This window comes from Aulonocara sp. 'chitande type north' Nkhata Bay, linkage group LG5 (genome assembly GCF_057382095.1).
Source record: "Aulonocara sp. 'chitande type north' Nkhata Bay isolate Kocher_YH1m ecotype deep benthic linkage group LG5, A_spYH_male_GT1.1, whole genome shotgun sequence".
NCBI lineage: Eukaryota > Metazoa > Chordata > Actinopteri > Cichliformes > Cichlidae > Aulonocara > Aulonocara sp. 'chitande type north' Nkhata Bay.
Window position 1 is genome coordinate 26,211,044 of NC_141348.1, and position 22,177 is coordinate 26,233,220.

At 42.7% G+C, this 22,177-nt stretch overlaps 3 protein-coding genes across 3 annotated transcripts; 2 read left to right on the plus strand and 1 right to left on the minus strand.

Annotated features, from left to right (window-relative positions):
* Positions 1-3,773: 3,773 nt before the first annotated feature.
* Positions 3,774-13,429, plus strand: p4htmb (prolyl 4-hydroxylase, transmembrane b). The gene is made up of 9 exons (XM_086292556.1): positions 3,774-4,793; positions 4,878-4,959; positions 5,983-6,173; positions 6,289-6,385; positions 8,171-8,333; positions 8,410-8,595; positions 8,842-8,932; positions 9,104-9,227; positions 10,537-13,429. The coding sequence occupies exons 1-9, from the start codon at positions 4,455-4,457 to the stop codon at positions 10,758-10,760; spliced, it is 1,497 nt and encodes a 498-aa protein (XP_086148682.1). The 5' UTR covers positions 3,774-4,454; the 3' UTR covers positions 10,761-13,429.
* Positions 11,254-17,504, minus strand: slc26a6l1 (solute carrier family 26 member 6, like 1). Its single transcript, XM_086292554.1, has 19 exons — positions 17,365-17,504; positions 17,138-17,277; positions 16,923-17,033; positions 16,657-16,832; positions 16,397-16,561; positions 15,761-15,913; positions 15,368-15,450; positions 15,116-15,263; positions 14,891-15,004; positions 14,490-14,567; positions 14,293-14,388; positions 14,067-14,173; positions 13,821-13,890; positions 13,652-13,744; positions 13,255-13,365; positions 12,191-12,604; positions 11,858-11,912; positions 11,630-11,775; positions 11,254-11,519 (listed from the first exon to the last, which is right to left on the minus strand). Exons 1-19 carry the CDS (start codon positions 17,502-17,504, stop codon positions 11,493-11,495), a joined length of 2,427 nt encoding a protein of 808 aa, XP_086148680.1. The 3' UTR covers positions 11,254-11,492.
* A 788-nt stretch (positions 17,505-18,292) lies between these two features.
* On the plus strand, positions 18,293-22,166 carry kbtbd12 (kelch repeat and BTB (POZ) domain containing 12). Its single transcript, XM_086292560.1, has 6 exons — positions 18,293-18,416; positions 18,767-19,923; positions 20,015-20,285; positions 20,465-20,615; positions 20,728-20,925; positions 21,019-22,166. Exons 2-6 carry the CDS (start codon positions 18,851-18,853, stop codon positions 21,186-21,188), a joined length of 1,863 nt encoding a protein of 620 aa, XP_086148686.1. The 5' UTR covers positions 18,293-18,416; positions 18,767-18,850; the 3' UTR covers positions 21,189-22,166.
* Positions 22,167-22,177: the final 11 nt, after the last annotated feature.

Genomic DNA, 22,177 nt, shown 5'->3' on the forward strand with positions numbered 1-22,177 from the left:
TTCAAAAACAGAAATTTAACAGAGCACAAACAACAGAGTTTGTATGCTTTTAGTTGTTCAAGGCACAAACAGATTTGTCCAAAATTCAGCTTCAGCTTTCAGGCCCCTCTTCTGTGAAACGGGCTCCCAGTCTGGATTCAGGAGACATACAGCCACCTTACTTTTAAGATTAGGCTTAATGTTTTCCTTTATTAACTATAAAGCTTATAGTTAGGGCTGGATCATGTGACCCTGAATCCTCACATTGTTACACTATAATAGGCCTAGGCTTCTGGGCTCTTCGCATGATGCACCGAGTGTGTTTTGTTCACTCACCCTATTCACTCTCTATATGTTTATATACCTCTCTGCATTTAATCATTAGTTACCATTAATCGCTGGCTCTCAACAGTGTGTCTTTTGTCCTGTCTTCCTTCACCCTCAACCAGTCACAGCTGTTGACTGCCCCTCCCTCAGCCTGGTTCTCCCAGAGGTTTCTTCCTGTTAAAAGGGAGTTTTTCCTTCCTACTGTCACCAAGTGCTTGCTTATAAGGAATTGTCTCATTGTTGGGGTTTCTCTGTGTTATTTTATTTACACACACATATACATATATACGTATATACACACACATATACATATATATATATATACACATATATATACACACACATATATACATATATATGTATATATACGTATGTATGTATATATATACATATACACACACATATATAAAAACACCCAGCACGCCCCTGCGGGCGGTTTATCCTTCAAGCTCGGGTCCTCTACCAGAGGCCTGGGAGCTTGAGGGTCCTGCGCAGTATCTTAGCTGTTCCCAGGACTGCGCTCTTCTGGACAGAGATCTCCGATGTTGTTCCCGGGATCTGCTGGAGCCACTCGCCTATCTTGGGAGTCACCGCACCTAGTGCTCCGATTACCACGGGGACCACCGTTACCTTCACCCTCCACATCCTCTCGAGCTCTTCTCTGAGCCCTTGGTATTTCTCCAGCTTCTCGTGTTCCTTCTTCCTGATATTGCTGTCATTCGGAACCGCTACATCGATCACTACGGCCGTCTTCTTCTGTTTGTCTACCACCACTATGTCCGGTTGGTTAGCCACCACCATTTTGTCCGTCTGTATCTGGAAGTCCCACAGGATCTTAGCTCGGTCATTCTCCACCACCCTTGGGGGCATCTCCCATTTTGACCTCGGGACTTCCAGGTTATACTCGGCACAGATGTTCCTGTACACTATGCCGGCCACTTGGTTATGGCGTTCCATGTATGCCTTGCCTGCTAGCATCTTGCACCCTGCTGTTATGTGCTGGATTGTCTCTGGGGCATCTTTACACAGCCTGCACCTGGGGTCTTGCCTGGTGTGATAGACCCCAGCTTCTATGGATCTTGTGCTCAGAGTTTGTTCTTGTGCTGCCATGATTAGTGCCTCTGTGCTGTCTTTCAGTCCAGCTTTGTCCAGCCACTGGTAGGATTTCTGGATATCAGCCACCTCCTCTATCTGCCGGTGGTACATACCGTGCAGGGTCCTGTCCTTCCATGATAGTTCCTCGTCTACCTCCTCTTTCTTGGGTTTCTGCTGCCTGAGGTATTCACTGAGCACTCGGTCAGTTGGGGCCATCTTCCCAATGTATTCTTGGATGTTCGTTGTCTCATCCTGGACTGTGGTGCTGACACTCACCAGTCCCCGGCCCCCTTCCTTCCGCTTAGCGTACAGCCTCAGGGTGCTGGACTTGGGGTGAAACCCTCCATGCATGGTAAGGAGCTTTCTTGTCTTTATGTCAGTGGCTTCTATCTCCTCCTTTGGCCAGCCTATTACCCCAGCAGGGTACCTGATCACGGGCAGGGCGTACGTGTTGATGGCCCGGATCTTGTTCTTACCATTCAGCTGACTCCTCAGGACTTGCCTGACCCTCTGCAGGTACTTGGTGGTTGCAGCTTTTCTAGCGGCCTCTTCATGGTTCCCATTTGCCTGCGGGATCCCCAAGTACTTGTAACTGTCCTCTATGTCTGCAATGTTGCCTTCTGGTAGTTCAATCCCCTCAGTTCTGACTACCTTCCCTCTCTTTGTTACCATCCGACTACACTTCTCCAGTCCGAACGACATTCCAATGTCATTGCTGTATAGCCTGGTAGTGTGGATCAGTGAATCGATGTCTCGTTCACTCTTGGCATACAGCTTGATGTCATCCATGTACAGGAGGTGGCTGACAACTGCTCCGTTCCGTAGTCGGTATCCGTAGCCAGTCTTGTTAATGATCTCACTGAGGGGGTTCAGGCCTATGCAGAACAGCAGTGGGGACAGAGCATCTCCTTGGTAGATCCCGCACTTGATGGTGACTTGTGCTATGGGCTTGGAGTTGGCCTCTAGTGTTGTACGCCACATCCCCATTGAGTTCCTGATGAAGGCTCTTAGGGTCCCATTGATCTTGTACAATTCTAGGCATTCCAGTATCCAGCTGTGGGGCATTGAGTCATAGGCCTTCTTGTAATCAATCCAGGCAGTGCACAGGTTGGTCAGTCTGGTCTTGCAGTCTCGGCTGATTGTTCTGTCTACCAGTAGCTGGTGTTTTGCGCCTCTGGTATTCTTGCCAATTCCTTTCTGTGTCCCGCTCATGTATTGACCCATGTGTCTGTTCATCTTAGCCGATATGATGCCTGACAGGAGCTTCCATGTAGTACTGAGGCAGGTTATTGGTCGGTAGTTGGAGGGGACCGGTCCCTTCTTGGGGTCCTTGGGGATCAGGACCGTCCGGCCTTCAGTTAGCCATTCCGGGTGTCTCTCGTTAACTAGCAGCTGGTTCATTTGTGCTGCCAGACGCTCGTGGAGTGCAGTTAGCTTCTTCAGCCAGTAGGCGTGAACCATGTCGGGCCCTGGTGCTGTCCAACTCTTCATACTGGAGACCCTTTCTTGGATATCTGCCACTGTGATGGTTACTGGACCCTGTTCAGGGAGGTCGCTGTGGTCTGCCCTCAGATCCTCTAGCCACTGAGCATTGCCGTTATGGGTTGCATCCTTCTCCCATATGCTCTTCCAGTATTGCTCCGTCTCCAGCCTTGGTGGTGCTATATATATATATATATATATATATATATATATATATATATATATATATATATATATATATATATATATATATATATATATATATGAAACTCTGGCTGAAACGGTGATTGGGACCCACACCCAGTTTCACACCTTGGCTCAGGCGATTAGAGGATCATCAGGGGGTCCTTTTGTCCCTCTGTGGGGGGTTACTCCAACTAGGTTTATACCTGGGACTCTCCACCATTTGACCTTAGAACTGAAGAAGCTTCTCGGATGAGAGGTGAAACGTCTTCAAGTATCTTAAAGAAGTCCAGACGCTTTTCTTTGCAAGCTCCTTTGACTTTTAAAACTTCTCTATTAACCTGGAGCAGAAATACTGAGCTGGGTGCACAATAAAGACAAACTTACCTGCTCTCCAGGTTGTAGCTCTTTGAACCAAACAAAGATGGCAGCAGGAAGTGACTAGTTGTGCATAAGTACAAAAGCTAAATATCCATTCATTCAATACATTAATTATTAGAATGTTCAATAAATGTTCGTATTACTTATTTATTTACTTAATTATTTTTTGGAAAACTGAGCATCTTATCCTAAATAAGTGGGGATGATTGCTTGATCAGACATCCAAGTGTTGGATAAATGACAGTCCATTCAAAACAAAACTTTATTAAAACCATTACAATACATTCAACATTTAGCCACCTAACACATTGAGACGAGCAAATAAACGCTGGACCTTTTGTAAGCAGAAGCCCTGCCCCGCACTGTGTGTAGATCTTAAAGACGGGGACGTGTTATTGCCGGAGGTCGCCAGAGGTCAGCATTGCACACTGCACATGCTGTTGCTGTCAGCGGGGAGTTGCTGTTACGGCGTGTAAATAAGATCGCAGATTTCTTATTTGCAGTCGAAATAAAGCTGATTTTTTTTTCTTTTTTGTTGTTGACGGATTTCGTCGGTTTCAGTCGATGCGGGATCAGCTTTACGGACAGCGTGTGTGAGATGAGTTTCGCAGTGCTTTGGGATGCGCAGTGCGCTTTGCTGACTGGAAGTGCTGCAGTGTAAACAAGACTGTCCGAGGCTGCAGCGCTGCTATCTGCACAATAAAACATACACAATTCCGCTCATAGCTGACTTCTAGGCTCAGAAAAGAAGAGCTGTATTTTCGCCGCGAAAAATCAGGCATCTTTTTTTTTCAAAATGCGCAAGGATTTTGGTTAATTTTCTCCAGGGGAAGAAAAAAGAAAACTGGAGCTCTTTAGGGATTTTCTCTCTTTTTAAATGTAATCAAACTAGACATCTGTCACTCGGCACATCTGCTACTTCTGGGGACACATAAAAGGTTTATCTCGTCGCCTGATTAAACAGATGGACCTTGGCTGCCAAGGACCCAACAACTCCTCCAGCCAAGATGACTGACAACCAGGAAACCCAAGATGCTGCTGCTGAGGACACGACTCCGTCCGGGAGCGCGACCTTGCCGCTTCGTCAGCCGTGCGAGCGCCTCTCCTGCCACAAGAGCAGCGTGTGCTCCCGCTCCTACTTTGTGGTAGTGATGGTGTTTTTTCATGTTTACATCATTAACGTGATCGCGCTGCTTTTCTACGTGCACTACAACAGTGGGCAGGAAGACGCGAACCGAAGTCGTGATGCTCCCAGCAGCGGCCACCAGCGCCCCGAGTCGCGACGTCCGCCATCGAAAGACGAGCTTCAGCGCGATATTTCTCTGCCACGGATAGAGGGAATAAGGGTGAGTTAGGGTGAGTACTTGAGGATGATGATGATGCATCGCTCCTTCTGTCATCCTCTCACACGCCTTTGATTTCCCTTTCAGGTGGGACATGTCCAGAAGGTGTCACTGGTGTCAGGGAGACTTCACGAGATGAGGACTTTGAGCCTGAAACCGCTTCTTTTTGGTAAGAGGCTGCACAGCCACGTAGCTAAAAGAAGATAAAAATGAAGATCTGCCTCAGATGCCCAAAAGGAGAATAAAAAAAGAAGTGCTGCAGCTTACACTTGGCTACTTTACCTTAACATAACCCAGACTGGGCTGATTATTGTGCTACATCTAGGACCTCATAAAATAGGCAAGTAAGTCCTAAGGCAACTACTCTATTCAAAGTCGGTCCATTGCACATGGGATGCAATTAGGGTCTCACAGCTGACTGGGTAAAGGGCAGAAATGCATCTGTACCTGAAAAACATAATGCATCAGTGCACAGCATGCAGTGGGAATGCTTTGCAAGTATTATGAAGTGGGTGAAATGTAGGCCCATTTGGATTGCTTCCTGATCTATTCACATGTTTTGTTTTTATAAGTAATGCGATTTCCTGCAGATTTTAAAGAGCTGACTCAAGGTTGATATAAGAAGATTTGCTGTAGGTTAGCTGGACACTAACTGAACTTTGGTTTGACAATATTTGAAATTTAAATTAATCTGATAGTTGTGGTTTTTTCTTTAATCAAGTAAATTTTTGAAAATGTGAGACGCAATATTCAGAATTTCCAAAAGTCAACAAGTCCATCTTTTAAATCAGTCAACAACTGGTTAAATTCCAGCCTGAGGAATGTAGCCTGACATTATAGAGTGGTACTTGTATGGCATTATTCTACTCAATTTGAGGACTCTGGTCTCATTCACCCAATCACATTCACACTCATACAGTGCTTTTATCTATACCTAACCACTGTTTTCTAACATTCATGTACATACTACTATTTAATGCAGGAAATTCAGGGTTCTTGCTCAAGGATTCTTTGAATTATGGGGCTCCATCCATCAACCTTCTGACTGACCTTCTTAACCAATTGGTAGATGACCCTTCCTACCACACTTTCTAAGCTACCCCATTAGTTTAAAAAGAGAAGATGAAGAATCAGACAGATAATGCTGTCTTAATTTCCTCCGTAGTGTTTCTTACTTTTTGTGTTTCTGCAGAGATCCCGGGTTTTCTGTCTGAGGATGAGTGCCGTGTGGTGATGCAGCTTGCCCAGCTGAAGGGTCTAATGGAGAGCCAGTTAATGGTACAAGATGGTCAGGAGGAGCTGGCCAGGGAGCTCAATCTCAGCCCAGAGGAGATCTTTAACCTTCTAGATATCAACCAGGATGGACAATTGCAGCTCCATGAGGTGTATGTCAGTTTGTGGACTGAGAGGCATAGTGCGCAACCTGAAGTATTTTTTTGTTACTTTTTGCTTCAGAGGTCTCTTACTCATTCCATCTTAAACACTATGACTCCTCCAGATACTGACTCATTCTCGAGTGAGAGATGGCATCTGGCTCACACCAGAGAATCTGCGAGAAATTTATGCTGGGCTCAAAGCTGACAAGGATGGCAATGGTAAGAAATTAACTTAATTAATCATTTCCACCAAGACCTTGTAAAAAAGATGCAAGGTAATGTGTATTCTGATTTTCCATTGAGAATTTACTTTACCTTGCATCTTTATCTCACGTGTTTCAGTGCAGCCCTTCACATGATTTGCTGTTATTTTCATAGGCTGCAGTGCTTTTGAGCTCTCAGGGCCACAGTAACTACCTCCTTACATAAACAATGCATTTATGGATAATTTTGAAAAGATTTTAGGTGGCAACTAAACTTACTTACCTTCTGCTATACATTTAATTGTGGTGTGATGAATGTGCGGCTGCCAGCTGAGAGCTGCAGCCGCGTGTATTAAATTTGGGTCTGAATAACGATCTATGGACCCGCCGTGTCTCAATCACACCACGAGTGATCATCAGCAAGTCTAACCATCTCTGTACAAGCAGAAGTTTTAGCAGATTTGGAGTATTCAGGTGTTGTCATGGGAAGGTTTGCGACAGGCAGCATGTGGACCCAAGTGCAGGACTCGGCAGACAGACTTATCTGAAAATACATCTTTATTAACTGGCAAAAGGCTGATTTAACAAAATATAAAGCAGAGCAGAATAGAGCTAGCGCTAGAAAAAAACAAACTGGAAGGAACTAATGCTGACTAACAGATAGCTATAACATTAGGGCATGTATGATAAGGACAAAACAGGGAACTGAGAAAAATGAGAGATAAATACACATAAGAGGTAATTAGGGAGATGGATCACAGGTGAACTAAATCTGACTAACGAGACAGAAATCTATACATAATGCACACTGGACAAGAGACAAAGTAAGACAGGAAATATCAGCAACACACACAAACAGACTCAGACTAAGACATGTGAACTTGACCCTGGGACTGAGGAGACAAAGGGATGGAACGTAGAGAGAGAAACATGGGAACAGGAAAGGGGAAAGCACACAGAGCCACACTACAGCTGTATTAACTAGACAAGACAGGGAATGCAGACAGACATGGAGACAGAACACAGGGACATGACTCGGGAGACAGGGATCACAAAAGGGACTAACATCAACCAAGGAACTGTAATAGAAAAATGGATAAGGATGAAACTGTTCAGAACTAGAACATAAACCACTTCACTAAACCCACAAAGCTCAACACAGTGGGTCATCGACCCAAACCCATGTATCAGTGGCTCCCAGACTCTTTATGTTCTCGCTCCCTTTGAGTTTGAGATCTGTGGACTCAGTCATGTCTTTTAAAAAGCAGTTAAAAACCTATCTGTTTAAACTCGCTTTTGGTTGATTTTGTTTTGTTTTAGATTTTAATGTCTGTTTTCTGCCTCTGTAAAGCACTTTGTGATTTTATCTTGAAAGGTGCTATATAAATAAAATTTTACTTTACTTTACTATGAACCATGACAGATGTGTTAATGTGAGGCCATCTGTCCAAAGCTAAAGCTTGGCTGATACTGAGTCATGCAACAGGACAATGATCTCACTTACACCAACAAATCTGCAAAAGGACGGCTGTTAAAGAAAAGAATTAAGATCTTGTAATCGTTCAGTCAAAGTTCAGAGGGTCTGGAGGTAACAGAGGCCTCAGGAGAGCTGTGCAAAAGTTGCAACAAGTTGCAACAAACCTCAGTTAACTGAAGCTACATTACTAAGAAGAGTGTAGAGAATTCTGCCGCAACAATGTGAGACACTGCAGAAAACAATTGCTTCAAGTTATTGCTGTTGCAGGATGTTCTACGAGCTAGAAAATGTTCATATGACTGTGCATCCTCATACTTTGGGTAGGTTTGCTGAGTCTAGAAGAGTTCAGGCTTCTGAGCAACGATGCTTTCCAGCGCTTCCTGTTGCAGCGCGGGGTGAAAAGGAGTCAGCTGGTGAGAAACAGCAGACACACGTGGTTGTACCAGGGCAAAGGAGCACACCAGGTCCTCCAAGACATCAAAGAGAGGTAAGAAAGACAAACCGTTACTGGGATTCATCCTGTGCTTACATTTATTTAAAACGTTTCCTTTCACTTGTCAAAGGGTGATTCGCCTCACTCGACTCCCACCCACGTTAGTGGATCTTAGTGAACCTCTTCAGGTGGTTCGCTATGAGGAGGGGGGACATTACCATGCCCACCACGACAGTGGCCCGGTCTACCCTGAAACAGCCTGTACACACACACGCCTTGCTGCAAATGCTTCTACTCCTTTTGAAACGTCTTGCAGGTGAGAAGCTAGAAGCAGCACTTCTTAACAAATATATCCACGTTTGTTCACATATGAATTCATCTGTCTGACATCATTACTGAACTACTCACTGTTGCTCCATTGTGACAGCTGGCATGCTAGTTTGTGTGACTCAACATTATCTTGCAAAAAATTGTGCAGGCTTGTTGTTTGTGTGTGTGTTTGTGTGCTGTTTGCTTGCACTATACATGTGTGTGTCAATTTAAATCTGTGTTGCACACTTAGGTACATCACAGTTCTCTTCTACCTGAATTCTGTTGATGGGGGCGGGGAGACCGCATTCCCAGTGGCAGACAACAGGACCTATGATGAAGTGGTGCGTAATAGTCAGGAAAATGGTCAGGAAATGTGTGCAAAGTGTCCTGCAAACGTATTGTGTACATTCTGCGCATGTGTTTCATAACTGTGGCGACTCACACATATGTCAGCAACTGCACGAGTATGACATCAGACAAGCTATGTGACTGATTTTGAACATGTGTTTCAGTCTCTCATACACAATGACGTGGATCTTTTGGACACCAGAAGGAATTGTGACAAAAGTAACCTGAGGGTGAAGCCGACCAAAGGGACCGCTGTTTTCTGGTACAACTACCTTTCTGATGGAAGAGGTGGGTAAATGAAAGACAAATTTCCAGTAAAAAAGCAAAAAGAAAACGCAGCAAACCAAACTGCGTATTATTTTCATTACGTATTTCCAGTACACAGATTGTGTACCAACATTCAAATACAATTTGTATGAATGACCTCATTCATAACCAGTGCAGGTACATAAATTTGTAGTTTTTGTACCTGATTTTGTTTTCCACTCTCTGAACAAATTTAGAAATGGCTAAGACCATAATATTAACAAATGACAATGATCTGGTCTCGCAGAATTTAAATATACATCTTAAAAATACTACTACTTACTATTTTTACTACTACCTTACTAATAATGATTAAGTAATCAAATTAATATTTTTTGTTATTGTTAATGTTTTTTCCTTAACTTTGATGTCCAAGCTTCTTTGTTGCCTTAGTGCAAGCTTCTATCTTACAGCATTGTCCCGCTTTCACCTACTCACGTCAAGATAAACATGTTTCCATATAAAGGGAAATTCGTAATATACACATAGTATGCAGATTCCACTGGACTGTTGATTTAAATAGATTCAAATTCCCAAACATTTGCATGTGATGTGAAAAAAATTGGACAGTGCACACATTTGTGAATCCAGTAATTTTGTGCAGGGTGAAAAAGTTTCTGTGCACATTAGCGAATGAGTCTCGATGTGTAATTTGCTTTTTTTTTCTATGAAAAGAAATTCATAATCTTAGTAAGTGTTGAATAAGCCTAAAAATCCATCCTAAGAGCTTACATAGACTCAGTATTTCTTGGAAATTAGTGCATACCAACAGTGTTAACATGTTTACAATGTTAGATTTGCAAACTTTTGAGACTAAACAGTGAATAGAGGCTGTTGATACTGATGGTTAACTCTGGTATATGATTGGTTGGTTTGTTGTCATAGAAACATATATGGGAGACATATATCTCATGGTGATGTTAGATCAAAGTGAAGAATACAGTAGATACAGTGTCAGGGATTCATGAATGTCTTTACCACAGTTGACTTTGACTTTGGTGTCAATAGGTAGAAGTAGATGAAAAAATAATGGACATCTGTACAGTCCTGATAGTTGATCAAATTGTTTACGCAATTAAAAGTTAAATGAGATCAAGAAAATATTAGAACTGTTGTTTTGGAGCCTAATAACGTAGATTTAAAAATTCATGTTAATACAGTGATAAATCTAATCTGAACTGCTCTGGTTGCCACCAAAGTGTCAGTATGTTAATGTAAATTTGATTTTTAAATTAAAATAGTTAAAGGATGTTTTTAGTCAAAGGAAAAAAAACACATTTTTTCTCATTAGGTTGGGTGGGGGAACAGGACGAATACGCTCTGCATGGAGGTTGTATGGTCACCCATGGCACTAAGTGGGTTGCCAATAAATGGATCAACATTGATCCGGATTACCAGAGGCAGACTCGCTATCAGCAGTTGGTGTTACAACAGCCAGAAGAGGAAGAAGATGATGATGAAGATCTGACTATGAACACAGGAATACAGAGTCCTAGCATCCATCAAGACTTGTAGCTTATCTGCCAAATAATACAAATAAGAAATCCCAGCCTTCCTCAGTCCTGTGCACAATGTTTTTGGTAACACCGTTTGTGGCCAGTATGTAAGGACAAGATTTATTCAGGGAATGAGGTCAGTGGGTTTATGCAACAGTAAAGAGATGTTTTGTTGTTATATTTTTTTGCTTGGATATTGCTATCCTGTTATTTTTATCTACCAAAACCTCGTGTGTTAGAAGTATTGCACTAGAAACACAGTCAAGGAGTTGCAATTTTAAAAGCTTTTCTTTGCATGCGTCAGATGTGCAACAATTGCACTTGAAAACTGAAAACAAAAACCTTTCAGTGTTCTACCTTCTTATTGCTGCCATTACCAAAAAATAGGCTCACACACTGTCAGTGTGATGCATGTTGCCTTTGTTTTTCTCCCTTGAATTCATCGGTACCTTTTCCACGTGGAATGCACAATACATGAAATGCACAAGATATCTTCCAGATTTCATTTTATTTATTATGTATTTATTTTTGAATGCACTCTCACTCTCCCACATTGAATAAAATAAAGTGAGCTCTTCTGTCTTGAACACTAGTCTTTCTTTTATATAAGTTAAATAAAAAAAAAAACTGTATGAAAATGAAGGAGACACCCTTATCACACAGTGGGATAGCTCAGAAAGTAATAAATTGATATTGCATAAATTCATTATTCCTTCTACTCAACGTTTTTCCACGTGTTTGCATGAAGGCCTTAAAGTTTCGTGCTGGTATGCAGCTCCTGTAATCAAAAAAGTGTTTTAAATATTTAATCGTCAGCCGTAACATATCCATACCCAGACAGATGAAAGTTGCGTTTGAAAATGAAACCTGAATGTTGGCTGGACGTACCACTGACGGCTCATATCTTGGGATGGTTGTCGCTCCACGGTGGTTTAGACAGTGGAGCACAGCGTCGTGTACGGAGGCAAAAAGACGTCTCTTTGTTATTTTCTCAGAGAAGAAGTCACCATGCTCTAATTGTTCCACCACAGAGGCTGCAAACAAAAGAGTCTATGAGTGAATTATCACCACCATAAAGTGCAGCACAATACACCTGCAGCAGCAGTATTCACTTACCTTGACAACCAGCCATGTAGACATCTACATCAATCTCACTGAAGTCCTGGAAAATCTGTCGATATAATAAACCTCTGTTATTTCAATAATTTATACCAGAATGGATCTTCAGGGTCAATTTTGCTGTGACAAGCTATGAATCTGTTACAGAAAATTTTAAACACCGGCATTCAAAAAGTATGCTGCTCTGTGTCTATATTTGACATTGCTATTTAAAAACAACCCTTTTTCCCTGAATTATCTTAAAGTCTTATGGTTTTGTCCCAAGCTTTTAAAACAGCATAAAATGTGTGGGTATTTCACTCATGAAATAATTGCCTGCTTATCACTTACATTTTTCATGGTCTTGATAGCCACTGTGTCAATGAAGTTAGCTGTGGAGAGGTCAAGAATGATGGAATGAATATCCCAGGTCCATTTGCCCAGGGAACCCAGAGACATTCGCTCAAGATCCTGGCTCAAGGTGTCCTCACTGCTTGAGCCCAGAGTGGTGGTGTCCCCATCCTGCAGCTCAGACATCCATCCTAAGCTGGTGCAATCTGGATCTCCTCCTTTGAGGTATTCCCATCTACCGTCTGGTGTTCGGGGAGTGGTTGGGATGACAAACACTGTCCTATTTTCCCTCTCAGTCCCACCCTGCTCGTCCTCCACTATAACGGTCCCGTCTATGGATGTGTCTCTCCAACAGCCACCCTCTTCCTCCAGAGAGAACTCTGAAAGTTGTCTAGCTGCCCTCTGTGCTCGTCTCTTAGGAGTTGGATATAAAGGAAATTATTGTTAATATAGCTGTGAAGGTTTTAGGTTTAGAGGACTTGGGCTACTGATGGCCTACATCTTTCATTATTCTTTCGACTGCTCCCTTTAGAGGTCACCACAGTGGATCATCTGTCTCCATCTCACCCTACCTGCAGCATCCTCTTCTATTACACCAACCCTCTGCATGTCCTCCTTCAGTATATCCATGGAGCTTCCTCTTTTTCTTCTGCCTGGCACCTCCATCCTCAACACTGTGTTCAGCCTCCTGTCTTTTCTGTCAGCTCCAAACCGTGCATCATAGCATGTTTCACTACGTCTTAAACCTTCCTTCTCACTTTTTCTGCTGACCTTCTGTCTCAAATCACCTCTGACATTCATCTCCATCCTGCCTGCACTCTTTCGCATCTGTGTGACTCATATTATGTAGAGGACATATACTGGGTAAACTGGGAAAAGGTTGTTGAGGTGGAGCTGCCAGGCAGGAGAAAAAGAAAAAAGGCCCAAAAAGGAGGCTTTTGGATGTGGTGAGAGATGACATATATGTGGTTTGCACAAGAGAGGAAGATGCAGTGGGCGAGAAGAGATGCTGCAGTGACCCCGAAAGAGAGCAGCTGAAAGGAGAATAAGATACTGAACATTACTTCTCTCTTGGCCTGCCTCTTTGCCCGTCTCTCAGCCCGTCTTTCTCTTCGTTTCTGTTTAGCCTCCTGCCTCCTTTTGTAGATAATCATTTTGCTGATGTTAAGGCCACTCTGAAAACAGGAAGAAGAAGAATAAAATATAGGATGAGGATAACACAAATGCTCACAAAAAAGGGTAGGGATCTGTAATTGTCTGGTTTTATGTTCTCAAACTGCTTTTGTCATGTGTGATAATAAATGATTGGAATTGGGACTGGCAAGGTCATTTTGGTGATGCATTTCTTTTTCCACTGTGCAAGACGATTTAATTATTGATCAAGAAAATAGTGAATGATCAGACTATTCAAGAGATAAAGTCACAAGTTGCAGTCGTGGGCTTGATATCATTCTTACAGACCTTTTCTTTCAGGGCTTCCAGGTAGAGATCAGCATTGGCGAAATAAACTGTTGCAGACGAGCGGAATATAGTAACACCTGGAATCCCTCTCGCCTGTCAAACACAGAGACATCATTAATTATTTGGCAGTCAAGGGAGACAAGCTTTTACTCATGCCTTTCTGTCTCACCTCTCTGTGCATTTCTATATCCACATAGAGCTCTGTACCTGGAATATTTCCCAGAACAGAGTATGTCGGCCTGAGAAAAGAAATAAAAACACTTAATGTATGTGCACATTATGTTTGCATACAGCCAATTTGTCTAATCTGGCAAATCCTGCAGTCTAACATCTTGTCCCTAATGCTGCATCTCACAAACAGCATGACTGACAGACTGCAGAGTGAATTGCTATGATTAGGTGAGAGGTGTCTTACAGCTGAGTCCTGAAGATAACCGTAAACACTGCAAAGGTGACAGATGCTGCCAGACCCAGGTCCAGATTGAGGAGCAATGTTGATACCCAGGTGACCAACCAAACCACCTATGAGACACAGGGTTACACTGCATTATCCCGTTCCTGTGACAATTATTGTGAAACTCTGTAACTACATTTAAATATGATTTAAAATGATACACGATCACAATTCGTTATCCTCTCACCAGGTCGATCTTGCTGCTCCTCCACAGTGTAATGATGTCATAGTACTGCTTGAACATCCCTTTCAAATTTACAAACACAACTGCTGATAGGACGGCCTAAAGCAACAAGAATAGTCAGGAATATGGTCAGAAATGCCAGAAAATCTGTAAAGCATCATAAAAACAGTAAAGACAGGCAGGTCATAGCGCAATCTGACCTTTGGCAGTTCCTGGAACAGTGTCCCAAGTTTAAGTATGGTCACTAACACAATTAGAGATGAGGCAACTCCAGCCATCTGCACAAACAACACAAAGATATGACAGCATGTGTCTAATACATATATTCCTAACATTTAGCAGTCCCCAAACAACTATTTGATTGCTTCTTGTCTCCATTTAGCTTTGGGTTTGCATAATAACTAAACACCATAAATGTCAAATTTCTGGTTTACTATTCTTTATTTTTTAAATTAAGGTACTCAACTGGGACATATTTGTAGCCAGTTTGCTGTACAGCTCTCGCACATGCAGCGCTTTTTTGGAATGTCTTTGGCTTGTGATGTAACACTTGTTTCTAGGCTGCCTCTGTGTAAAGTTTTAACTTCAGGTGCTCACTCACTTGTGTTTTGACCCCAGTTGTGTCTTGTATTAGACTTCGAGACATAGAGGAGCAGACAGAGAAGCACTGAAAGAAGCCTCCAACTGTATTACTCAGACCCAGCGCCACAAGCTCCTGTGACAGGGTGGAGACAAAGACACACAATTTGGAGAGAAAAAGATGAAAATAACAGTTTTACTGAATGTAGAAAAAGTCATGGATTATTTGTTGTGAGGTCTTATTCACCTGGTTACTGTCCACCTTGTATCCATGTTTTAGTGCAAATGTTTTGCCAAGGGAAATAGTTATGGCGTATCCAACAATGGCCAGTGCAAAAGCATCACCGAAGACTTCTCCGAAAAGATTCACATCTGGCACACTGGGGGAACTTAAACTGGTGCACAGGTGGGGGATATGAAGGAAACCAGTTAGTTCTAACATGCTCGAAAAATGACTTAAGCAAAATGACAGCAGTAGAAGATAAAGTTAAATGCATACCCACTAGGAATTTCTCCAACAACTGAAATTGTGTAGTTGGTGTTCAAGTGGGCATAGGAGGATATCAGTGTCCCTGCCACAATCTAAAATGATCACAGCAAACACGAATGTCACAAACATAAAGGTGCAAAGCTAAATTTCGCAGCACATGTCTACCTTAAAAATCAATCAGTAAAATTCAGTCATTCGTATGACTAAATAGATGATGTGCACTTAATTATTAGCCATAATCTTTTGCCATGAAGTGCAAAAAGAGAGAGGCCCCTACGGTGCTGCTGATTCAGCTGCTCTTTTCCACTGTGTCTGTGCTTTTTCAGCACCGCTGCATCAGCACAGAGCACAGAGGTGATAACCGAAAGAGCAGCCAGAGAGGGTCTCCTCCGGTCAACTTACGGTGATAAGCTCCACTGGGATGGGAACTGGCAGCTTTGAACTGAGAAATGAGTTGAGCTCCTTGGCTGCAATTAGAAGCACTATAGTCACAACGCTGACCAGCAGTGTGGGAAGATGAGTGTTTGGCAGCAAAGAGCAAACATCCTTCAGAGTCTGTAAATTTTTTATAAAGTTATATGAAGTTATATAAAGTGACATAAAAGTGACATTGTACTGATTTTGCTCAGAATGGTGTCTTTAACAAGCCGTGTTGCCTGCATAGGTAGAAATCAAACTATGACAGATAACTAATTTCAGATTATCACATGCCTTGTAGTTAACTCTGGAACCACTCAGTACTTTTAAATACTTTTTCCAATATATGCTTTAGTACTCTGCAACAAAAACAGATTAGGATGTGTGAAATCAGTACAATCATTAAAAATGCATAAAAGATGTCTAAATGAAAGAGACAAAGTCCTAAAAGCATTTGTGCTACTTAGGTGAGAGTATGTATGCAGCTCCTCTGTGAGTGTCAATGCTGCGATTTAACACATACACTCAAGTTGTTCCAACACATGTAAAAGAATAAGGTCAGGACTGTTTTATTAACAGAAACACAGAGAGCACTTACTTACAATACTTCATAGTACTCACATACACCAATGACAGCGGACCACTAAACCGCGTAGGGGAAACTCCAAAGATGTACTTCAGTTGTGCCACCACAGCATGGGCTGCTGCAGCTGTTGTGTAAGCTCGCACCAGAGGTTCAGACAAATATGTCCCCACAAATCCAAACTTTACCACACCCAGTAGCACCTGTAAATGCGATATTTTCAGTACGTATGTGTTAATGCAGCTGTAATAGCAAAATAGGGTGTTATTGTTTTCTGAGATGTTCCAGGTTTGCAAACCTGAATAAGTCCTCCAAGCACAGTAGTAGCTGCTGCCACTTGCACCCTGTATGAGTCCCTGGCAGTCACATCTACCTCTGCAGTGATGTTGGTCCCATTCGCTTTCTGGAAATCTACATCCGGAGCAAGTCTTTCTGTCACACTACCCACCATGATGCTCAGCACCGTAAATGTGCCTGAACACAATAAAACATAGCAACTCGTGTGATTACAACAGTTACCACAGCTGCCATGGCACAGTGTATGTCTCCCATTTGCATCACTACCTATGGAAACATGGCGTGATGTTCCAAAAAAGAAGTAGACCAGTGCTGGGTAGAGCGATGAGTAGAGGCCAAATACAGGAGGTAAAGAAGCCAGTAATGCATATGCCATACCTGTAGATGACAGATGTTTTCTTACACCAGCTGACGGACAGGTATGTTTAAGGAGCTATGCTATTTGAATACAACTGGCAAGTCATACTAAAATATTCCCATACCTTGTGGCAGGTGCATTATACCCACACTAATCCCGGAGATGAGGTCTGGCATGCCGTAGTCCCAGACTGAGTACTTGGGGAGCCAGTATAACACAGGCAGTCTCCTCACTATACTTTGCTTGAGGTAATGTATGTTGCATCTGGGAGGAATTTGAAGAATTCAAGAAGAAGAACTGTGAAAATCTTTGTGCTGTAGAGCTGCTGGTAGGTATTCTTTAGGACCTTACCTTAAGGCATTCTTTAGCTGCTCACTTAAAGAAGAGTGGATATCAGCATATGATTTCCTCTGTGTTACCTCTTCCAGTTTCAGTTCATCAAGCACATCCCTCTCCACTCTGAATCTCTCAGATCTGCGTGCAGACTCCATCTGTCTAACTCTGTCTAAGTACAAAGATTCTTTCTGACTGCAAGCGTGCAACCAAAAGCAGAGGCCGGAGAAGTGTTGTGGAAGCAGCAACTGCATCTGCATATCTACACCATATTGCCTAATGATTAACTACAGCCAGGATATTGTGGGCAGAGCTATTACAAAGATAGTGGACCGGATGAAGCAAAATATATAATTATGTGCTGAAAATAGAAAAAGGTTAACTCAGTGATCATGTGTTTCCATTCATGTTGTTTTATTTTTTCCATTCAGCAACAAAACTGAAGCTAACGAACCATGAACAGTCATTTCAAACCCAGCGTACCCAGGTAACTATTTAATGAAGTCAAAGTGACAAAATCAAACGTGGGTTCTTTTAAAGCTTTATGTCCCTTTTTATGAGAAACTCTGATTTCTGAAGCTTGTGCACACACAGTATGCACTGGGTCTTTAAGAGAACACAGTCATGAAATCTGAATCCAAACTCAGAGCAACATCTCATGCATTTCAGAGCGGCATGCATGTAACCAGGGCAAACAACCTGGAAAGAATTACCCCAAATGGTGGGCAATTTAATTCTGATGAGTGAAATTATGAATGACAACATAAAATATAATAACAGTTATTGTTGTGACTGCTTTAAAACCTTCTCTTCAAGGATCACTCAAAACCTTCTGACCCACTTGTTGTCTGCCACAACACTATCTATTTTTGGGTTACCAGCTCAGAGGGCAGCAGCAGAGGAGGGGGTACATATCTTTGCCACGCATTTGCTCAGGCCTCTCTAACCCCACCGACTGTGACATTCGGCAACATCAACAACACATGTAGCCTGTTTAAAAACAGATATGCACTGGTCTTTTTAGATTGAAGACGGTCTTTTTAGTACGCCAAGAGAAGCTGATGCATTTGGTAAGACTAATTTTTTTAAAGGGAATAAATGCTGCAGTATGTGTCTGCTGTCATAGTGATCTGTTACAGTGTTACTCTGCTTCTACACTTCTATATGTTGATCTATATATTGTACACAAAGGCTAATCTGAAAATGTCATGTCATCATGTCATGATGGTGGTGAAAAGATAAGGCACTGCTTAAAGTCTCTTTTAGACTGTACTGATCTTAACTGAAACATTACTTCCTTTTTATCCACATAAGCTTGATTTTATCAAACCTTTTTAACCAAATTTCACTCTATCACGCACCAGTGAAACATCGGGAGTGACAACCTTTAATTCTGTGTGCATTTTCTTCTGTTTTTCAGAAAAAGCCTCATTAGTTGTTCAGGGTGTATAAAACCTCCTGTTTAAATTTGTAAATAACATTTTCACCGACGTTTTGAAGCATAATGGATCTTACTGCTAAACATGGGCTGCTGCTGCTCGACCAGCTGAGGAAGATGAGGGACGCTGAGCATCTGACAGATGTGGTGCTGGTTGCTGAGGGCGTCAGCTTTCCCTGTCACAGAGTTGTCCTGTCCGCCTTCAGCCCATACTTCCGTGTTATGTTCACCTGTGGCCTGCGTGAGTGCAACAACAGAGAGATATTCCTGCGTGACACTCCTGCAGACAGCCTGGCCCTCCTCTTGAACTACATGTACTGCTCAGATCTTCCTCTCACTAATGGCAACGTACAAGGCATCTCCATAGCAGCTTTTCTTCTACAGATGGATGATGTCTTCACTCGCTGTCAGCTGCACATGATGGAGAACATGGATGCCTCTAATTGCCTTGGTGTATATTACTTTGCCCGTGACCTCGGTGCAGAGGAACTGGCTGACCAAGCTCAGCGCTTCCTGAGGCAGCACTTTGTCCAAGTGTGCCAGAATGAGGAGGTCTTGGAGTTGGAGGCCCATCAGCTTGGAAAGCTTCTGTCATCTGACGATCTGAATGTGTCTCGGGAAGAAACCATTCTGGATGTGGTCCTTGGATGGGTCAAACACAGTACCCTGGTGGATGGAGAGGTACGTGTTCGGCATCTCCCAGAGCTCCTGCGGAAGGTCCGTCTGCCACTGATAAACCCCGACTACTTAAGAGAAGCAATAAAGAGAAACACAGCCCTGCTGGCTGATGCTGAGTGTCTGGAGATTATGAACGAAGGACTGGAGGCCACGGCTTTGCATCCCGCGGCTGCACCACGCAAACTAAAGCTGCGTTATGGCATGGAGACCACAGATCTGCTGCTCTGCATTGGCAATGACAGTGGCGGTATCAGGTCAAGGTATGGCAGCTATGCTGAGCGCAGCTTTTGCTTTGCACCGTCCACAGGGCGAATTTATTACATCACCTCACCTCGCTACGGAGAGGCTCTGGGGTATGTGTGTGCTGGAGTTGTGACTGAAAGAAATGACATCATTGTAGCAGGAGAGGCAAGTGCTCGCAGAATGGCCCGACAGAAAGACACCAGTGTTGAAATCTGCAGGTAAGAAAAGATATCTGAAAGCACTTGACTGATTTGCCTTTGGTTACCCCACATACAGAAGATACTAAATGTTGCCAGATTTGATTTCCAGGTACATGGTGGAGGCCCAGGGAAGCTGGGAGCACCTGACATCAGCAGAGTACCGTGATTCTTATGCTCTGGCGTCACTGGGAGACACTCTATACTTGCTGGGTGGCCAGATGAAGCTGAAGAACCAGTTTCTCATCACAAACTGTGTGGAACGCTGGTCTCTGCAGGGTGGACCCTGGCGGAGCGCAGCACCCCTTCCTTTGCCTTTGGCTTGTCACAGCGTTGTCAGAATGAAAGATCGCCTTTATGTGGTGGGCGGTCGAACCCCACAGGTGAGGCAAAATAAAAGAAATCACTTTCCAGCTATTTAAACACATTCACTTTAAGTCTTATAAACTAAAGATACTTCTTTTACACATTGAAGGAGAGCTCTTACTGTGTCCCTATGTGACCCTTCTCTGACTGCACCTGCTCTGCTTTGTCATATCATTGCTCCCCTTCGACCTTCCAGTCATACCGGATGGATGAGGAGCCCGACTGTCTTAGTAACCGCCTCTTGGAGTATGATCCAAACACAAACAAATGGACAGAGCTTTGTCCCATGAAATACTCAAAGTACCGCTGCAGTGCTGTAGTACTCAATGGGGAAATTTATGTGATGGGTAAGATGAATTATTTTGTTAAGCTGCCAATACATTTGAAGGAATTTCATTAGTGCCATTGTGGTGGCCGTCCTCTTTGAACTGCACTGATTTTTGCCAACTTCTTTCTCAGGTGGTATTGGTTGTGAGGGTGTGGACCGTGGACAATCCCGTCACTGTCTCAGCGCTGTGGAGATTTACAACCCAGATGGAGATTATTGGAGGGACGGACCTCCTCTGCCATGTTCCCAGCTTTCATTGCGTACCAACGCCTCCAATGCTGGTGTTGTGGGAGGAAAGATTTATGTTTGTGGATATTACAAAGGAGCAGGTAATGAAAAAGTATCCATACCTATTATGCATAAAATATTTAGCTCCCCCCCCCCGTGACTGAATTTCCACTCTGTGTATTAACTATCCTTAGATCGCCATGATGACATAACAAAGGACATTCTGGAGCTAGACCCGTGGGAGAACCGGTGGACTGCGGTGGCTCGGCGTGCTTTAATGCATGACAACTATGACGTCTGCTTAGTGGCAAATCTCAACCCAAGGGGACTCGTATCCCCACCTGCAGACTTAGTAAAGCTGTGACACCACTGTCAGTCAGATCAAAGTCTGCGAAGGAGAATTAGTGAAGGAAATTAATCATTAATGCACTTATTGCACAGCTTATGGCAATCACTTTTTTCAAGCAAGAAAGCTCTTAGTACTCTGCATGAAAGAGACGTCTATGGTTAATTGCTTGGTTGCACACCGGGAAGTAGGAAAGCAATTTGTAAATACAATATATTTGTTGCTTCTTAATGTGTTGTGTAACAGCTGCAAAGCGGATTATCCCAAACCTGCAGCTGCGTAGTATATCTGGAGTGTTATTAGCAGCTCCAGGAAAGGATTTTCTTTGAGGGATATATGATTATAATAGTGGAGTTCACACTTTGATAAAAAATAAATAAATTATAGCAAAATTCTGGCACTCGGCCTGTTTTTGACAGGAAAAAGATTTTTCAAGACAACCATGCTGAAGTTTGAAGCCACTTAAAAAAGTTATTGTTTTTTAAATTAAAGCACATTCATATTTATTGAACATGTTCTTTTAAGTGCAGTGTAAATGGCAAGTAAGGAAAAAATGAACAGTTTACCATAAATTACATATATTAATTCTAATGGGTAAAATCAATGTAGGTGTAGAGGAGTGATTATTTAGTAACCACCACTCCTGTGTTCTAAGAGCCCAGTGCAAGTTGAACATGTTTAAAGATGCACTGAATAAAGCTGCAGTAAACTTGGTCATGTGTGTGTCTGGACAGACGAGGGCAATATTTCTTCTTTCTTTAGAAACTTGGATGATTCTTGCTGTTAAAAAATGGTTATTAAATGCATAAAATTGAAAAGAAAGAAAATCATGCTAAAACACACCCTGGGTTTTACAGATGTTTGTGCCAGTTTATGAAATGTCAATAATCTTTCTCAGACTGGGGGTCTCTGATGTACTTTCCACCTGAATAGCTGTGCAATTAGGCTTCCTGGCTGCTTTCTTGCTCTGGTTCTGGTTTATATATATATATATATATATATATATA

Bases quoted from the DNA above. Each gene is read 5' to 3' on its own strand.
- p4htmb (XM_086292556.1), top strand. From the start codon at position 4,455: ATGACTGACAACCAGGAAACCCAAGATGCTGCTGCTGAGGACACGACT. The intron at 6,386-8,170 runs GTAAGAAATTAA...TACTTTGGGTAG, and splicing joins AGCTGACAAGGATGGCAATG to GTTTGCTGAGTCTAGAAGAG. The intron at 8,933-9,103 runs GTGCGTAATAGT...CATGTGTTTCAG, and splicing joins ACAGGACCTATGATGAAGTG to TCTCTCATACACAATGACGT.
- slc26a6l1 (XM_086292554.1), bottom strand. From the start codon at position 17,504: ATGGAGTCTGCACGCAGATCTGAGAGATTCAGAGTGGAGAGGGATGTG. The intron at 15,914-16,396 runs GTGAGTACTATG...AAAAATTTACAG, and splicing joins GTCCGCTGTCATTGGTGTAT to ACTCTGAAGGATGTTTGCTC. The intron at 14,568-14,890 runs GTGAGTGAGCAC...TTGTTTGTGCAG, and splicing joins CAACTGGGGTCAAAACACAA to ATGGCTGGAGTTGCCTCATC.
- kbtbd12 (XM_086292560.1), top strand. From the start codon at position 18,851: ATGGATCTTACTGCTAAACATGGGCTGCTGCTGCTCGACCAGCTGAGG. The intron at 19,924-20,014 runs GTAAGAAAAGAT...TTTGATTTCCAG, and splicing joins ACCAGTGTTGAAATCTGCAG to GTACATGGTGGAGGCCCAGG. The intron at 20,616-20,727 runs GTAAGATGAATT...CTTCTTTCTCAG, and splicing joins TGGGGAAATTTATGTGATGG to GTGGTATTGGTTGTGAGGGT.